Source organism: Euprymna scolopes, chromosome 32 (genome assembly GCF_053919585.1).
Source record: "Euprymna scolopes isolate OS-2025 chromosome 32, ASM5391958v1, whole genome shotgun sequence".
Taxonomy (NCBI): domain Eukaryota; kingdom Metazoa; phylum Mollusca; class Cephalopoda; order Sepiida; family Sepiolidae; genus Euprymna; species Euprymna scolopes.
In genome coordinates, this window is record NC_136513.1 from 89746447 (window position 1) to 89766337 (window position 19891).

Consider the following 19891-nt stretch of genomic DNA (forward strand, 5'->3'; position numbering starts at 1 on the left):
AGCTTAATCGCTATATATATTTTATAACTTGCTAACTAGCTCTACCTATGTATTGAGCACTTTTGAAGTAAATACTTAAAGTTTATGCATAAATTTATACTTTCGTATATTATATATATTCCAGGTAGAAAATTATTTTAAAAAATTAAGAATAATTTAATTTCAAAAAGGGTGTTGATAGCGCTCAATCAAAGAGAGCAAATTATATTTCTTTTCTTATTCTTTATGTAAATACAATCATATCTTGCTACGATGTGCAGACCGTTTCAATAATATTGGATTTCATCAAGCAAGAAAAATTAAAATACAAAAATTAAAAAGGTTCCAGACCTTTTCAAATTTTGAGGAGAAAAGATATGCCATGACTGGCATGAAACAAGGCTAAAGTTATCATCATAAGTTTCATGCCAGTCATGACATATCTCTTCTCCTCAAAATTTGAACAGGTCTGGAACCTTTTTAAGTTTTGTATTTTTATTTTTTCAAATATTATTGAAACGGTCTGCACATCGTAGCAAGATATGACTGTATTTACATAAATAATAATAATAATAAGAAGAAGAATAACAATAATATATATATATGTATATAAAATTACAATAAGTTTACCAAGGTAATCAAAATGGTAAACTTAAAATATATTATAAATATTAAAGAGTTAATATTTACAAGTAAAGTAATCTCAACCAGATGTAAAAGCTCAATAAAACCGAAAAGGAAATAGAGCTTATAATATGAACAAATGATTAATAAAACATGTTAAAAGACATCTAGAAAAAGAGTTAAAAACATATATATATATATATATATATATATATATATATATATATATATATATATTAGCCGGTAGACACGGCGTTGAATGAATGAGGATCAACAAATATTTCACCCTCCCGTATTTCATTGCCATCGAAATCGATGGAATTGCCTATTTTTTAATCAAATCGATTAATTGTCTGCTTTAGTCAGGAACTTACAGTGGTGCATCGGATATAAGTTTAACATGCCTCCTCGCAATTATTTAGTCCACAATAAGTTGTAGTCTATATTGCACTGTAGAGAACCTATTGTTGAGATTATAAAATCATGTTTATATAATGGCTTTGATTTAAGTTTAGTATGCAAGAGTTAAGTATCATGCTTCAATAGTGCTTTAAACGGAAGCATTTATTCTGAACGCACCCCTATCATATTAAAGAATCTACTGTTAATTTATACGCTGGGCTTTTTTACCTGTGCGGTGAAAGTGGCTTGAATTTAAGTTACAAACGAAAAGGTCAAATATCATAGTTCAGCTGCAGAAACATTCATTTCGAACGTGCCCCTGTTATATCAAAGAACCTACTACTGATTTTATATGCCGGGCCTTTTTTCTTTTGTGGTAATAAAAATTCTCAAATGCACTTGTAATGTTAGGCTGTATACGGTGTTAACTTTAGTCAAAATCGCCGGTTCCTTCTTTAATTGAATTTTCGATTATTGATCATCGATATTTATCAGAGACATTTCAGTGATATTCTTCTAAAGGTTGAAGGTTCGATCCTCAGTGTGGGCGACTGAAAAATACAAGTGCGAATTATTTAGGACCTCTATCCAGTCATGGTTGACGGAACAAGAGCATCCTTCCCCTGTGAAGTAAATAAAGCGTTCCGCTCGAAATTCTGTTTAAATTCCCGAGTTTGACAGAAACATTCCAGAGTTCGACAAGATACACCCGAAGAAGGTCGGAGGTTACATCGACCGAAATATTGTGAAAAGCACGCTCAAGATGCGAACAGTAGTCCGAAGGATTAAAATAATACAAAAAACATTAAAAAAAAATTAACAAAGGCATTAATTTCATCTGCACTTCCGCCATACCGATGGATAGAAATTAGAATAATCCAATCTTGATCGCCCTTCGGGCCCCGTGGCGCAGTGGATAGAGACGTTAAATCTCTACGAGGTGATAATTGCCTGAAGATAGCGGTTTCAATCCTACCCAAAGCCAGCCATAGGTTTACTTAGCCAAAAACGTGGTAAGACGACAACTATGGAAGGCAGTAATTGCCGAGGATGCAATTAGGAGATTCGAAGTTCCTATCCCGGCACGGTTACCACCTGACGAAGGCCGGAGGAATAGTTGGCCGAAACGTCGTGAAACAACAACTAATAAAGATGAGGATAATAGTTCGCAATAAATAAATTAATAAAAATAATACTCATCTCAATAATGAATTCCAATTAAAATAATATATGAACCTTTTTATTATTTAGATTTTGTATATAAATAGTATTTTATATTTGTATTAGTAAAAAATTAAAAACAAAAGAAATAAGAAATGTTTGAAAGAAAAAAGAGAAAGAAACAAGAAAGAATTGGAGAGAAAAGGAAGAAAGAAGAAAGAATAATGGATGATGAATGCATAAGAAAAAAGAAAAAAGAAAGTAAAGAATAATTGCTACAAAAGAAGAAAAAAGGAGAACAAGAAAGAATGACGATGAAATAAAGAAAAATGAAAGAATTGTTACCGAAAAAGGAAATAAAAAGAAAAATGATTAAATGAGGTAAAAAAGCAAAGTGAGTGAAAAAAAAAAAAAACTAGTGCAACTGAAGGAAATAAAGAAAGAAAGAAAGAAGAAAGAAAGAGCGGCTGAAATCTTTTATAGCGGAAGAGGGCGAAGGCAAGAAACATTAAATAGAATTATGGAAGAAGCGTGGAGAAATACTGAAAAGAATGAAAGAAGAAGAAGAAAAAGAAAAGAGTGATAACGGAAGCTGAATATGATGAAGAAAAAAAAAAGAAAAAAAGAGAGAATAAAATAATAAAACCAATTAAAAAAAGAGAAAGATAAAATCAATTACACGAAAGAAAGGAAAAGGACAAAAAAGAAAGAAAGAATAAAAAAAGGAGAAAGCGGAAAGAAAAAGTAAGAAAGGAAAAGAAAGAAAAAAACGAAAGAAAAAAAGAACAAACGATAAAGAAATAGAAAAGAAAAGAAAGGATGAAAACAAGGAAGAAACCATGAAAAAAGAAAGAAAATAGACAAACAAGTGAGAAAAGAATAAAACCAAAAGGACAGAAAAGAAAGAAAAAGAAGGAAAGAAAAGAAAAAAGAAAGAAAAGAAAGAAGAAGCGAAGAAAAGATAAAGAAAGAAAGCATAAGGAAAGAGAACAGAAGAAAGAAAGAAAAAAGAAAGAAAGAAAATAGAAAGTAATTGCGCGGAAGACACAAGAAGAAAAAAAAAGAGAGAAAACGAATAGAACTGCCACAAACGGAAAGTAAGAAAGAAAAAAGAAAAGAGAGTTATCTTATTTAACTATCCACTCCAACGTTGCCTAGCAACGGTGAAGCTGCAAGGTTCTTTTTCGAGTGTTGTTTTCGTTTGAAATGTCTGCAACAAGCGCTGCTGAGGCATCTTTGTCGTCTGAAAGACGAAACTCGTTTGGTGTATAAAGACAGTGGCCGAAAATGGTTTTCTAAAATCCAAATAAGTCTGACACAAGGCTATTAATAAAGAGTTCAGTAAATATTAAACGTGTGGAATCCCTGTTGCAGCAGTAGAAGACTAGGTATGACACTAATAAAGGCGGAATTTTCGACCCCCATAACAAATAATAACATTAACGCTTGTAAAACAAAATTGATTAATTCTAATTTTTGCAGTATTCTCAAAAAGAGAGATTCTACAACAAAATCTCATATTTCTTTTACTCGCTGTAAAACCGGTGAATTTTCAAAAATTATTTCTACAAAACGTCATTAATTGGATGTTGATTAACCCATGTTTCACAATCCCATATTTTTATTGTCATCGAAATCGATGAAATCGCCCATTTTCTAATCAAATCGATTGATCGCCTGCTCTAATTGGGGACCCATCGCGGTGCACCTGGCGGAAGCTTTACACGCGTCTCGCTGAAGCTGTTCACAATATATTACACTGTAGAGAACCTGCTGCTGATTTTATAAAATCAATGTATATATAATAGCTTTAATTAAAGTTTAAAATGCAAAAGTCTAGTATCATGCTTCAATTCTGATCTAGAGACATTAATTTTGAACACGCCTCTGTCATATCAAAGAACCTACTCTTGATTTTATATGACTGACATTACGAGTTTTCCAGTGAAGATGGCTTGAATTCAAGTATAAAATGAAAATGTCAAGTATCATTCAGATATTGGAATTTAAGCAGAAACATTCATTTCGAACGCGCCCCTGTCATGTCAAAGAACCTACGACTGAGTTTATATGCGGGGCCTTTCAACTTGTGTGACAATAAAACTTCTGAAATGCACTTGTGATGTTAGGTTGTTTACGACGTTTACCTTAGTAAAAATTGCCTGTTTTTTCTTTCATCGGATTATTTCGATTATCGATTATCGATTATCGATACTTATTTAAGACATTTCGACACAAAACCTATCTAAGAACACAGCCAACAACATAAAGTGCGTTTGTGTAAAATTTCATAAAAATAGACTCAGCTGTTTTTGAGTCTATAGGGAACGAACACATAGATACAGACACACAGATACACAAAGTTCCTTTTATATAATAGATAGATAGATAGATAGATAGATAGATAGATAGATATTAGTTGAAATACTTCATAGTAAGTTTCATTAAAATACACACACTCGATATCTATGTTGATGAACCGTCTTTACTTTGTAAGCGTCCTAACAAATATTGATGAACATTCTGTTTTTCCTAACTTCCATGTTAAACGCTTGTGAATGCTTGTGCTATGTTGATTAATCAAACTATTATTCTAATCTTGGGTGTTATAAGCAAAACGTTTCGGTCGCTGCAACCTGCGACCTTCTTCGGGTGTCGAAAACATGCTTCCGAAGAAGGTCGCAGGTTGCAGCGACTGAAACGTTGTGCTTATAACACCCAAAATGAGAATAATAGTCCGATGAATCAACATAACACAAGCATTCACATCTCATCTCAAAAATTCAGAATTACATGTATTGTGAATGTGTTGACCTTTGAATTCATTATTGGTCCCCCGATTTATCGGAGAGGGACCTATGTATTCATTAGCTTCCGTGCGTCCGTGCTCCGTTAGCCCAGACTATTGCCAAATAACCGTCCATAAGTTTTTCCTGAAAATTTGCCACAAATTGTATTTCATTAAATAGATGTGCACAGTAAAAAACGTTTTTTTGGCGAAAATCCCTGTTGCGTCCCCAGGGGCTCAAAAGAGGTAAAAAGAAAATGCCCCAAAATTACAAAAATGGCACGTTTTGCCCCATAACTTTTGTTCCATCCATTAGATATTTCTGAAACTTGGCCAAAATATGGAGCCCAATGTTCTTAATATAAATCCAGTATTGCTGACCCTGGCAAAATTCTGGTTCGCGTCCCTGGGAACTTTTAGTGCTAAAACGCCAATTTTTAGTGGCTCTTTCTTTCATATTTCTCAACAAAAATTTGATATGTGTGACTACAAAGTGGTTTTTCATGGTGATCAACTTAAATATACACGTGTTAAGGCCTGCAACTGCACCGTTTTCCATTTACACTGGTATTTGGCATCCCCAGGGGCTCAACAGAGGCCAAAAGTGCCCCAAACTGGCCAAAAATTACACTTTTTGCCCTCTAGCGTTTGATTCATCCATTAGATTTTCCTGAAACTTGGCCAAAATCTGAAGGCCATTGTCCTTAATATTAATAATGTATGGGTGGTTCTGGAAAAATTCTGGTTCGCATCCCCCTGGGACTTTTAGGGCTAAAAAAATGCGTTTTTGGGGCTCTTTTTTCATATTACTCAAAAACTTCATATTTATGCATATACATGTAGTGATTTTCTATGGTGCTAAATTCAAATATACATGTCTTAAGGCGTGAAACTGCACCGTTTGTCGATTTCCACTGGGATTCGGTGTTTCCAGAAACTCAAAAGGGGTCACAAATCTTCCAAAATTGCAAAAAAAAATTGACATTTTCTTAACCCCTAACTTTTGCTCCATCCATTAGATTTTTCTGAAGTTTGGCGAAAATGTGAAGTCAAAGTTGGCCCTTCACACTTCTCAAATTAATCACTTCTTCACTATTTTTTGTGGTGTCATCTCACATGCAGCACTAGATTGGGGGGGGGCACGCACGCACGGCTTGTTTTGTTTGCGCTTAACAACCCGACAATAAAACGTATTGTTTTACTGTGTACGTTTTCAGCGTTCCAATTGTTTTGCTTTGTTTTTTTTCGCGTTTAAATTAAAAGATATATCAAAATTTGAATTCAACTTTAAGTATTATGGTATCTGTTCAGTGCACATTTACCTATAAGTATGGCAAACCAGTTATAATTCAATGGCTGTAAGTTTTTTGTCAAAAATAAACAATTATAAACAGAAAGACTCATAGAAATCTATCTATATTCTTTTTTTCATTTTAATATACTTTCATAAAAATGTTTTTGTTATGTTAAAAAAAACTATTTTCTTTACGTCTCAAGTGTCACGTTCATACGTTAATTCCATAGCTAATATGACATTGGGTAGTAGTAGTAGTAGTAGTAGTACTAATAATCTGTCCAGCGTTTGTTTTCGTGTTGTGTGTACGTGTGTGCGGCTAGCGCCAGAATGGCGGACGTTGTGTCGGAGGTTGGATTGTGATGTCTGGTGTAAGTTTCGTATTTTTGTAATTAGTAAATGGCAAGTTAGAAAAAAATTAAACCCTTCCAAGATGGACAATAAATAAGACCATAATATTTTATGGTAAAGTTAAGAGCGTAGGAAACATAGTTTTTTAGGAGATGTGATTATTGGATTAACCAATCAGAAATCGTCTGTGGCACACACATCTCTGTTTTATATATATATATATATATATATATATATATATATATATATATATATATATATATATATATATATATATATATATAACTTCCAATCTATCGCTCTCCCACATCTGAGTATAAACCTAAAAACAGTTTTAATCGAAAATATCTCCCTGAAATCGATCCTTCCTCGAGAAAACCTTTCCTTTTTTTACATAGGAGTCACCACTTATCAAGGCCCGGAGGCCATTCGAGGATAAGAGTTAATGGGTATATATTAGTCAATGGGATTATAGCGTAATAATCATAAGTAGTGGAATTTTTTTTAATTGGATTACTTAGAAGGATGGTTCATCAAGAACTTGTTTACATCGGACTTGAAGACAATCAAATTCTAGTCAGCTGGAAAGTAGGCCAACAGAAGAGTGTCCCACGGGCGTGCAGTTCTACAAAAGAAACTTTGTTCATGGAATCTACGTTTAGGTTTAGGCACAGATAAAGAGTGTGGGAAATTATTGATAATGATTTTGGCTAAATGAGTGTTTTTCGTGAAAGTTTGCGAGGGGGGACCATAGATTGAAACTCAGCTGAGCACTTGCTATGAAAATAACGATAAAGCAGAGACAGGCTCGAAACTTTTCTTCTGTAGGAAAGATGTTGCAGTGGTTTCCAAAAAGAAAACCCTAAAAGGGAATTTGCAAAGTAGTAAATTAGGAATGGGTTAGAAAGGAAAATTTAAAAAGAAAGACAGCAAAGATAATAGAAAAACTATACGGGAAAAGAAAAAAAAAGAGAAAGGAATTATGTGAGAGAAAAATAAGAAAAAATCTAAGTGCACGAAATGAAAGAACAAAGAAAGAAGGAATAAATGGGAGGAAAAAAATTAGTAAGGAAAGAAAGAAAATAGAATGAAGAAGACAGAAAAAGGACAAGCAAACGAAAAAAAAAAGATAGGAAAAAGAAAGATGCAAAAAAAAAGAAGGAAAGACAAGAAAAAAGAAAGAAAAGTAGAAGCAAAGAAAAGATAAAGAACGGGGGGAAGGAAAGCCAGAAAAAAAAGAAAGAAAAAAATAGAAAGTAATTGACGGAAAAAAAACATAGGGAAACGGAAAAAAAACGAATAGAACTGTCACAAATCGAAAGAAAGAAAGAAAGAAAGAGAGAGAGTTATCTCATTTGTAAAATTTCATATTTGAATTATCCACTCCAACGTTGAAGAAAAAAAAAACAAGTGTATGAAATGAAAGAAAAGAGAAAAGGAATAAGAAATTAATGAGAGTAAAGAAAGAAAGAAAAATAGAATGAAAAAGACGGAAAGTAAATGGAAAGAAAACAAAAAAGAAAGAACGGAGACTGAATGAGAAAGAAAAATTAAGGAAAATGGAAGAAAACAAAGTAAAAAAAATAAACAAAGACCGGAAGAAAAAAGAAAGAAAGAAAAAAAAAGAGAGAAAGAATGCATGGCAAAGGAAAATCAGGAAAGAAAGATAAAAATAGAAAGAAAAGTAAGTGTGATAATGGAAGACAAAAGCAGTAATAAAAAAAATAAGAGAAGAAAGAAAAAATAAAAGAAGAAAGAAAAAAGAAAAGAAGAAAGAAAAAAGAAAAGCAAAAAGAAAAAGTAAAAGAAGAAGAAGAAAAAAGAAAAAGCAAAAGAAGAAGAAAAAAGAAAAGAAGAAAGAAAAAATAAAAGAAATGAAAAAGAAAAGAAGAAAGAAAAAAGAAAAGAAAAAAGGAAAAAGAAAAGAAAGAAAACAGAAAAAAGAAAAGAAGAAAGAAAGAATAAAAGAAGAAAGAAAAATAAAAGAAAAAATAAAAAAGGAAAGAAAAAGAAATGAGAGAAGAAACAAAAATTAATAGGAGAGAAAAAGTAAGAAAGAAAGAAAGAAAGGAATGTGTAAAATAAAAAAAAGAAAGAAAACGAAAGAAATAACCGAAAAAAAAATTAAATACAGAAGCGAGAAATAAAAAAAAAGGTAATAAAAGAATAAAGAAAAATTAGAAAGGAAAAAAGTAATGGATAAATAGGGAAATTAATAAAAAAAATAAATAATAAAAAAAACGATGGATAATGTTGCAAGGGAAGAACAGCAAAGACGGAGGTTAAAAGCTTTAATTGCCGCCATGTTTCTTTGATCTTCAAGAAAATCTAAGAAAAACAAGAAACCGTTAGGGGCGCTTTGATCTTTGTCAGTCATTAAGTCACCAAAGTCAAGCACCCGACATTACCCGGCAAGTCTGAAGCCCCACAGGCACCTAACTCCACTTCTCCTTTCAACTAGTAATTTTACACACTTCTCTCCATAACCAAATCTGTCCTTCCTGTAAATCGCATTATCTGCAGCGTGTTAATACTGTCAACGATATCTACTGTCGCATTTACCTACGTCCCGCTGGTAAAAACGTGTTAAACTTACGAAGCGCGCCTTATATTTTAAACGTGGATTACGAGACTATCCAAGCTGAACATTGAACGCTGAACAAAATGTACGTGATCAAAATTAGACACATGATTGATTTTATGTGGGAAATACCTTTAACGTAGTCAATACATGTCAACACTCGGGACCCACACGTTGTGATTCTATGAAGCTCCCTCACTATAGTTCAGTAATGAGAGGAAACAGCATTAGCAAAGCAAAAGTATTGAAATTGAGGTTAGTAAAAACAAAACAACAAAAAAATCAATAGGGAGTCACTGAAATCTTTTATACAGTAAGACTGATCACGAAGTTTTCGAATTGTTCTGGGAGTGACCGAGAAAGTGGGTCGTTTCCGTTTATTAGTCAGTTTGTGACGAAAATAAGACGAGTCCATAAATTAAGGAGTGGGAGCTAGTTTTACGGGCAGTCTTGAGTTTACGAAAGTTTACAGCTGAGTACAGTTGACGTGAGAATTAATGTTTAGATGATCGTTTTCCCCGTCATATTAAAATAATGATATATGATAAACACTCTGAAAAAAATCTCAATGCATCTAGTATAAAGATATCGTAAAAGTTGAATTAATCTTTAAAATACTATTTAAAAAATAGCGCGGCTCGTTAAAGACAAAAACACCATTTAAAAAGTCGTAAATAAAAATATAATGATAATGACGGGGTGTAGGGGGCCACAGATCGAACTTTTCTCAAAGCGAACAATCGCAAAAGAAGAAAAAAATAATAATGCCGGGGGGGGGGGGCTGAATCGGTTCTAAACATGTGAAACTGAACCCGCTTCCAAATCTTTAAATATTGATTTTTTTTTCATTTTTCTTTAAATAATTTGGTAGCTTAGTGACCAATCGATAATATCCGCAAAAATGGTTGAAAAAAGACGAAAAGGAAAAGTTTGTAAAGGGGGGGGGTCTGATTGTTAAGGTGCACCATAGTATTTTCAATATTAATTCAAGTTTTACGATATCATTTTTATTAAATTGTTAGGTATCTATCTGGGATAGCTTCCGTACATTCATATCTGATTTACCTCTGCACTCCATGTTTAAAAAGGAAGTGTCCTCTATAGTATCAGATCTGACCGAATGGTTAATTGTAGGCATAGACCAATTCATACCATCTAAAAAGTTTCAACAAAAACCTAACAGCCAGCCATGGTTCTCCCCAGAATGTGCTGCTGCTATCGCGCACAGAAATCACTTTTTCCATAGCTACCAACGTAATAGATGCACTGAGACTAAAGCTGCTTTCAGGACTGCCAGCAACCACTGTAAAAGAGTAATAAAAAATGCAAGAGAGCTATATGCCCAGTCTGTTAAATCCAAGGTAGCTGATCAGCGGCTTGGATCCCACCAGTTTTGGCAAATAACAAATAGGATCCTGAACAGAAGTGTGCGTTCTATCCCAACCATTATCAATGGACCAGAGGTTATCTCGTCAGCGTCAGACAAGGCCAAACTATTTGCAAAGAACTTTGCAGCTAATTCTACCCTGTGCGACGAAGGCCATCAACTCCCCATATTTCCTCCTATAACACAGAACAAGCTAGGTAACATACAAATATCCGTGCATGAGGTCGCCAAGCTAATAAAAAACCTAGATTCCAGTAAAGCAACTGGCCCTGATGGCATCCCAATTATAGTGTTAAAAAAGCTTCAACCAGAACTTGCTCCCATACTTACGAAACTATTTAAGCGTTGCCTTAAGGAGAAGTGCTTTCCGACCCCCTGGAAGACCTCATCAGTTTGCCCTGTATTTAAGAATTCAGGTGATAAGTCATCTCCCTCTCAGTACAGACCAATAAGTCTTCTCTGTGTTATGAGTAAGTTGCTGGAATCAATATTAAATAGAGAAATAGTCAACCACCTCTGCAGAAATAACCTTCTTAGTGACACACAATATGGTTTCCGCTCTGCAAGATCTACCGCAGATGTGCTGATGGTTATATCCCACATGATTAGTGAATCTCTTGACAAAGGCTTCATTTCTAGGGCAATTGCTCTTGACATATCAAAGGCCTTTGAAAAAGTATGGCATAAGGGTCTACTTCACAAGATTTCCAGCTACGGTATAACTGGAAATGTTTTCTCAATCATTAAATCATTTCTCTCCGATAGGCTCATAAGAGTAGTGGTAGATGGACAAAAATCGGAGGCCTGCAATATAAATGCTGGAGTCCCTCAGGGGTCAATACTGGGCCCAACTCTCTTCCTGATCTACATCAATGACCTCCCTAAACACATACTTAAATCATTCGTTGACATCTATGCTGATGACACGACCATCTACGGCAACACATCAAAGGCTGTAAATGACGAAGTTCTCTCGGATTCTCTCTCCTCTGATCTCGAGCGCGTGGTTCAGTGGGGGAAGATGTGGCTAGTTACCTTTAATGCATCCAAAACCAAACTCCTATCCTTACATCATCAACGCTCTGATCCCCATCTGGCATCAATTGTGATGGATGGCTCTCGTCTGGGTGAGGCCCCGTGTTTTGACAAGCTTCTGGGTTTGACCTTTACTCCTGATCTGAAATGGAACACGTACATCAAGTCTGTTGCCAAGGTCGCTCGAAAGATGGTGGGATCCTTCTACCGCTCCAGAAGATATCTCACTACTGATGCAATTCTCTATCTATATAAAAGCCAAGTACGGCCAAGGATGGAATACTGTTGTCATATCTGGGCAGGAGCTGCCAAAAACAGCCTATTATTCCTTGACAGAGTACAAAATAGACTTCGTGGTTTAGTGGGGGATGCCCTTTTCTCTACCCTGCAACCCCTCTCCCACAGAAGAGACGTTGCGAGCCTATCCTTGTTTTATCGTTATTTTCATGGCAGGTGCTCGTCTGAACTCCAATCCCTGGTCCCCCCTAGCCAATCTTTCACGAAAAACACCCGTCTAGCTGAATCCACTGTGAAAAATTTTCCCCACTCTATATCTGTGCCTAAATCAAAACGCGGATTTCATGAGCAAAGCTTCTTTCTTAGAACTGCACGCCTGTGGAACTCTGTTCCGTCTTCCTGCTTCCCTCCGGACTACAACTTGGATGTATTCAAGTCTAATGTTAACAAATTCCTAATGAACCGCCCCCCTAATTAAACACTACATAAAATCTCCTCACTAACGTAATGTACTTGCAATAACCCTTATCCCTGAGTGGCTTCCGGGCCTTGATAAGTGGTGATCACTGTGTAAAAAAAAAAAAAAAAGTGAAAGTACAGAATAGCTACAAAACACAAGTGGCTAAGTAATAACGTTATTATTTCAGTGTGGGTCGTTTTTCTTTTTAGGGTAGGAATCTGCTAACAACGAACATGACATTTAAATCTGGTGCAAAAACTGTTTGGATTATATTAATATCTGTTTCTTGGGAAGAGTAGGAGGTAATCACTTTCATATAAAAAATTTAATGTTGTAATTTAAGGTAATGTTTACCCCCCCCCCCCAAAAAAAAAAAATATATTTCGTTTAATCGATTAATCTGCATAATATCTAAAAAAAAAAAAAAAAAAAAAAAAAAAAAGGTGGATAAAAATTGATAACAGTCCGCAGAAATACTTAGAAAAAAGATGAAAAGGAAAACATTTGTAAGAGGAGGGGGGGCGATTGTTAAGGTTTACCAATAATATTTTAAAAAGTACTTTTAACAAGTCGTAAACAAACAAAAAAAATAATCACGGGGTCTAGGGGGCGACAAACCGAACTTTTCTCAAAGTAAAAAGTCGCAAAAGAATAAATAAATAAGTAAATAAATAATAATTCTGATTTCGTTTATGGACGTCTCTCTGGAAAGGGATGGGATTCATTTCCAGAGGATTTCCCTTAATCCCGGCTTCAAACCAGGAGCTTCAAAGATCAAGGGTTTTCCTAAGGATGTTGGTGGTACCTATAATTGCAAAGGTTTGAAGGCCGCCTAAAACATCGGAGATTTGTAGTTTTTTCAATTCTCCTTCCAGACGACTTGATACTACTCCTAGTGTACCAACTACGACCGGGATTATTTGTGTTTTAACCCCGTGTATACGCCTTATCTCCAAGGCCAATGGAGCATAATTGCTCCACTTCTCATTCTCCTTCTCTCTCACATTTATGTCCCAGGGTACTGAGAAGTCTACAATCTGCCAGTTTTTTTAGACGACGACATCATCATCATCATCATCATCATCATCATCATCATCATCATAATAATAATAATAATAATAATAATAATAATAATAATAATAATCTTTAAATGTTGATTTTTTTTCAAAATCTGTGTTTTCTTTGTTTCCCCACTTTTATTAAATTTGTACACTTGTGAGACCGTGTACTCGTCTCGAGGGTCACCAATACGTAAAAGACGACGAAACGGCCATAAGAAGATAAGAGGAACGAAAACTCCACAGCGGCGATTTGACATTGGTGCTACGTGGTGCCATAAAAAGACGATGGCGGACCGGTCGAAACCTTTTTAAACTCTCAAGACAGGAAAGTGCCTCGCGGTCGTCGGTCAGTTTCTGAGTAATCAACCACTCCTGGCTGATGGAGCGGAGGCAATCAATTTTTATTTGTCAGGTGTAGCAGTAACTAAAACAAAAGACCTGAGTGGATTTCCGATTTTGAGTCAATAAATTTAGCGGTAAGAGCTAGTTTTACCCATAGTTTTCAGTTTTCGACAGCTGACGACAGTTTTCCGCTATGGTATCTCACGCACACACTCGAAGTACAACTGATATTATAGAATGTGTCGGAGTTTTTGTTTTCTTTTGTGAGTTGTTTTATTTTTTATGCTTGCATCTTGACAATCGCCAAGACAATACATCCAGAATGAGAAGAACAGATGATGAAAGAGAAACAAACAAGAGCGCACAACGTTTGGGTGAACGATTATCGAGAGAGAGAGAGAGAGAGAGAGAGAGAGAGAGAGAGAGAGAGAGAGAAAGAGAGAGAGAGCATGGCTTCATATTCCGAGATACGAATGAAGTCTCGAATATTTATGCAACTAGTGCAGAAATTAAATGTTAGCCCTAGGAAAGAGTTCCTTGATTTCTGAGAGCTAACTAATGTTCTGTGATGCACACAAGGGTGTTCGACTGTGTAGGTCGGGGCGAAACGCGGTAGCACTCTTCAATTTGATGGCCAGCAATATTTAGTGCTACCTCCAGGTATTAAATAAGAAGTTTCCGTTGGAAATTCCGTGCAGATTCCCAAGTTGGATAGAAAGCTTCCTGAATCGAACAAAATACATTTAAAGAAGGTCGGATATTACATCGACCGAAATGTTGTGAAAATAATACAAAACATGAGTACAGTAGTCCGAAGAATCCAAATAATATGAATAGTTTTTTATTATAGAATTCTATTGAGCCTAAAGATGGCATCTTGACCAGTATTACGACTGTGTGTAAGAGTGGACAAGAGAGTAACTAACCCCACACTCGTACACGCTCCCAAGCTGGGGCTTCACTCTCAAACAGATTCTTGCGTCATACTCGGGAAATAAGAGATTGATAAACGGAAACGGGATATATATATATATATGGTTTGAAGTAGCTGAGTTTTAAGTAGTTTGTGACAGTTGGCGACAGTTTACGGTTCGGAGATCAGGATATCTTCGGTGGAACCAAGATGGACTGACTGCGACCGACCGACGGACAACTAAGATGTAGACATTAGTATTTGGAGGGTTGTTTTCCACGGTAGTATAACACACACTCAGATATTACATACTAGCTGGTCGCCCGGCATTGCCCGGTCGTCCAATACGCTTAAACATGATGTTTTAATTTATGCAGATGTATTAGTTATGCGTATATATTATTATAGAATCGATCCTCTGTTTACTATTATATATTACAAGGATTCATTTATCCGGTGGACTAATTTGCAAAAAAAAAAAAGAAAAAAAAAGAAGAGTTATTAAAAAATAATAATGATAATGTCGTTCATCAAATTCCGTCTGTGTTTGTTTACATTATCGCGTCAGTTGATATCTGAGCTTGACAATGAATTCTCTGAAAACCTCACTTCTGATTAATGTTTAGCTTTAAGATAGGCAAACGAAGAAATGATTTGCGTCGATTTTAAATGTTTTATTGTAAACTGAACTCATTAATAAGAATGAATTAAAATAAAATGGCGAAATACACCTGGGCTTTAATAGGGGATCATTCCATCTGAAGACGAATGTTCTACCACTGGGCTATATTTTCAGATGTCAACAATTTTATTTTCTAAGGAAAAAATGATTTGTTAAGATTTTATTATCATTCTTGTCGGTGTAACATAAAATATTTCCCTGTAAAAATTATTTTTTATCCATAACAAAGAAAGATTATTCTTAGGATTGGATTTTTTTTTTTAAATTTTCGATACTTATCAGATGAATTTCTGTACAAAACATATCTAAGAACACTGCCAAACATATAAATTAGCTTTAAGTGGAATTTTCAAAAGAAAGGGCCAGCCGTTTCGGAACCTATGAGGAAGGAAGTCAAACCTACACAAAGGGACTTTTATATAATAGTAGATAGAGATAAAGATTTACAGAAGGTATCGGAGTTTTTTTTTGTTTTTTGTTTTGTGTGTGTGTGTGAGAGAGAGAGAGAGAGAGAGACAGACAGACAGACAGACAGACAGACAGATTGCGTTATTTTATTTTTTTAATCGTAGGCCAGTATTGTATTATTTATTCCCGTTCTTCTTATTTCAGGTGTCTCTGTTTCTGTGAGCTGCTTCACCTTAGTGGCAATTTCACTGGAGCGCTACTTCGCGATTTGCCGGCCCCTCCACTCGCGAACCTGGCAAACGGTGACCCACGCCTACATATCGATAGCCATCTGTTGGGGCATGTCGGCCGTCGTCACCATCCCGATCGCTACCTACACCACGTTGCGACCAATACGTCACATCCACAAGTGCACGGAGGAGTGGCCCAACCCGATGGGCGAGCAAATCTACACGACCGTCCTCGATTTCGTCCTCCTACTTATTCCGATATTCATCATGTCGATAGCTTACGGAATGGTTTGCCACACCCTCTGGAAAGGGATTCACATGGATGCCCGTCTCGAGAAAGGTATGATGATTGACCCTATTTTCTTTTTAGCTTATTTTCTATTTAGCACTTATCGCGAAAATAATGATAGAGCAGAGAGTGGCTCGCAACGTCTCTTCTGTGAGAAAGAGTCTGTGGAGAAGAGAAAAGGCGTTACCTACTAAGTTTCGAAGCTAGTTTTGAACTCTGTCAAGGAAAAATAGGATGCAATGAGCAGCTTCTGCACGATACGTGGCAACAGTACTTCATCCTCTTATACAAGTATAGGATTGCATCAGTAGTGAGATATCTACTGAAGCAGTAGAATGACCTAACCATTTTTCTGACGATCTTAGCAATGGATTAGATGTATGTGTTCCATTTCAAATCAGGAGCAAAGGTCACTCACAGGAGCTTGCCAAAGCATAGTGCTCTCCCAAAAGAGTCATTCATTTCAATTTGGGGCCGATGGGATGATGAAAAGAGAGAAGCTTTGTTTTAGATGCGTTAAAATTGACCAGGCATTTTTACCCGTTGCACGACGTGACCAAGATCAGAAGAGAGAGAGAGAGAGAGAGAGAGAGAGAGAGAGAGAGAGAGAGAATAAGAAAGATATTTGTCATTGCCGGCTTTTGAAGTGTTTCCACAGATGATAGTGTTGTCTACATAAATGTCTACGAATGATCTAAGATCGTGATTTGGGGGACCATAGATGAAGATCCGGAAGAGGGTTGGGCCCAGGATGGAAACCTGAGGGACATCAGTGTTGATACTATGATCTCCTTGATAAACAACTACAAATCTTATTAATCTATCAGAGAGAAAGGATTCAATAATTGAGAAGACATTTCCAGCTATTCCGTAGCTGGAAATCTTGTGAAGTAGACTTTTATGCCAAGGTACATGTCAAGAGCAATTGCTCTAGAAACGTATCCCTCGCTGTTTTTATTCACCCCCAAAACAAGGCACATTGTTACTGTGAAGTAGGGATCAAATTTTTTAGGGGACACCCTAAGCCGAGAGTAGTGCAGCAAGATGGTTTTGGTACAGTCTAGAAAACACGGAGCAGTGAGTGAAATCCAAAGACAAGTAGTCCAAAGAAAGAGGGTGTTAAAGTAAAACCGTTTTCAATATTTAGGGAACCTTTACATTGAATAGGGTGGCCTTTACTCCTATTTTATTTTTATTATTTGATTTACACAAAACCACCAACGTTTTATGAAACAAAACAATTTAAATTGACTTCATTAAGGATACATCGGATCCGGTCATGACCAGAATACAGACTAAATGCCACGTATTTGTTTTGTTTTTTTGTTGTTGTTTTGTTTTGTTTTTCATTCTTTTTTTTTTTTTTTGCTAAATATCATACAACATATTATTTTAGTCAAATTCAAAATATACAACATATATAATTTGTAGTTAAAAAAACATTTACAACTCATAACGTCACTTCCTCTGGTTACGTCACTTCCGGTAACGAGTACCGGTGCCGGCAGTCAGAGATTCGCACGCGGCCAAGGAGGTTGTGTGCAAACGCCCCAGAGTTGAGGAATGGTATCGCTCAACCTGCCTTTGCCTGTAATATATGTGAATGCATGTTTGTTTCTAAAAGTCCTGTGTTCCTTCGTTTTATCACCATTTAACACCATAACACAAAAGGAATGTAATCATATATTGTTTAAAATTTCTAAATCAATTTGTAGAGACAGAGAATGGCCTAGAGCGATAGATGGAACCGATGTTACGAGAAGCGGAAACAGCAATGGCTTTAATATATGAACTTCAAGACGGATTTGAAGGACAATAGTTAATAACAATAATCCTGTTCTTTATCATCTTGTATTTCTCTTCCTACTCCCTCTTCTTATTCTCCTGTGTTTTCTTCATCTACACTCTCCTCCTCCTTCCCATCTTTCTTCTTTATCTTCCTTTTCTCTTCATCCTTTCCCAAATTCATTTCTTTTTTTTTTTTCTATTCGCATCCTCCTTTGTTTTCACAAAGTCCAGTGCATTATTACTGTACGATGCAAGGTCGTTCAAACTGTGTCAGTTGGGTAGTAGAGGGCAGCCGAGGCAATGGTGCATCGTATGGTCCTCCACTTCAAACTCGCAGATGGTTGGATCAGTTTTGTGACCTCCATCTAATCATAGCAACTTTTAATAAGCGTTTACGTCATGATCCCTGTCAACATGTAGATAATATTGCCTGCCAATTCTACGAAACAATTTGAAGCAAGCCAAAAACAAAATTATAACGTAGAACATCATTTTTAAGTTTTAATTTATTACTAGCAGTTCAGACCGGCTTTGCTCGAGTCCTATGTACTGTTCATAACTTTATGTGCACATATATATACATATATATATATATATATATATATATATATATATATATATATATAAAACTTATACTCATGTCCAGATTAGCTACATCTAAAATTTCAAGTATTAAGACCCAAAATTGGCGGATACGTTTGGTAGAGTCTGCAAAGGTCAACTCTTTCAACTTTAACCTATTGGCAGCCAAATTTTCGCCCATGATTTAAAAGCTGGCTGCATGTCTGAATACCTTTTATGTAAAATTTCAAATGTTTAGACCCAAAATCGACTGGATAGTATGCTAGAGACCGCAAAGATCAAATCTTTGGCGCTTTGAGCTCTTGGCAACCAAATTTTTGGCCAAAACCGATTAAAAAGCTTGCTCTATATCTGAATACACTTTATGTAAAATTTCAAATGTTTAGATCAAAAATTGTCTGAGTAATTTGGTAGAGACCGCAGAGGGCGAATTTTTTTAAAAACTTTGACCCAAATTTTGATCCTTTAACACTTATTGTTTTGGGCTCAAATCAAATTAAAATGTTTGATCCATGTCCAAGTAATCTACATCTAAAATTTTAAGTGTTTAGACCCAAAATTGGTGGATGAGTTTGGTAGAGTTTTCAAAGATAAAATCATTGGACATTGACCCCTTGACACCAAAATTGTTGGCCGAAATCTGATTAAGAAGCCTTTACTAAGTCTGAATACTACTTATATCCAATTCGAGCCTGTAAGCTAAAATTGACAGAGTAGTTTGGTAAGGAAATGTACACACACACACACACACACACACACGCACGCACATTTTCACTTTTATAGATATATAGATTAGCTTAAAATACCTAAATACACATATCAACACGTACCTATTCGTACACAATGCACAAACTCCTACAGCATTTTCCCGACCAAAGAATACCTCACACTACGGTATAATTACGTTGACACACCGGTTCTCTTTGGATCACTGAACTTAAGCAGTGCCGAGGCCTGTACTCTCCAAGATCTTTCAAACTGCGCCGTTTGACAATGCGGGTTTCTTCACATTCGCATATGGTTGAATTGGTTTTATATAACATTTGATCGCTCTGTTCCCGTTCCCACGGAATTGAGTGTTTTTCTATTCAACCTAAGTCAGAAATAAAAGTCTCAGAGTGTGAGTGCCACGTCAGTAGCAAGGGGCATTCTCTGGATAATAATAATAAGAAGAAGAAGAAGAAGAAGAAGAAGAAGAACAACAACAACAACAACAACAACAACAACAACAACAACAACAAGAAAGAATTAATGAATGCCAAATTATTGATATGACTTGCCCAAACGATATTAGCAG

General features: G+C 35.7%; 1 protein-coding gene across 1 annotated transcript in view; it reads left to right on the forward strand.

Moving 5' to 3' along the window:
- The window catches only part of LOC145256479 (cholecystokinin receptor type A-like), a 555576-nt gene that overhangs the window by 467769 nt on the left and 67916 nt on the right, over positions 1 to 19891 (forward strand). Inside the window, exon 2 of the mRNA XM_080115423.1 lies at positions 15910 to 16275. Coding sequence (XP_079971549.1) covers positions 15910 to 16275 — 366 coding nt within the window. The remainder of the gene's footprint in view (positions 1 to 15909; positions 16276 to 19891) is intronic.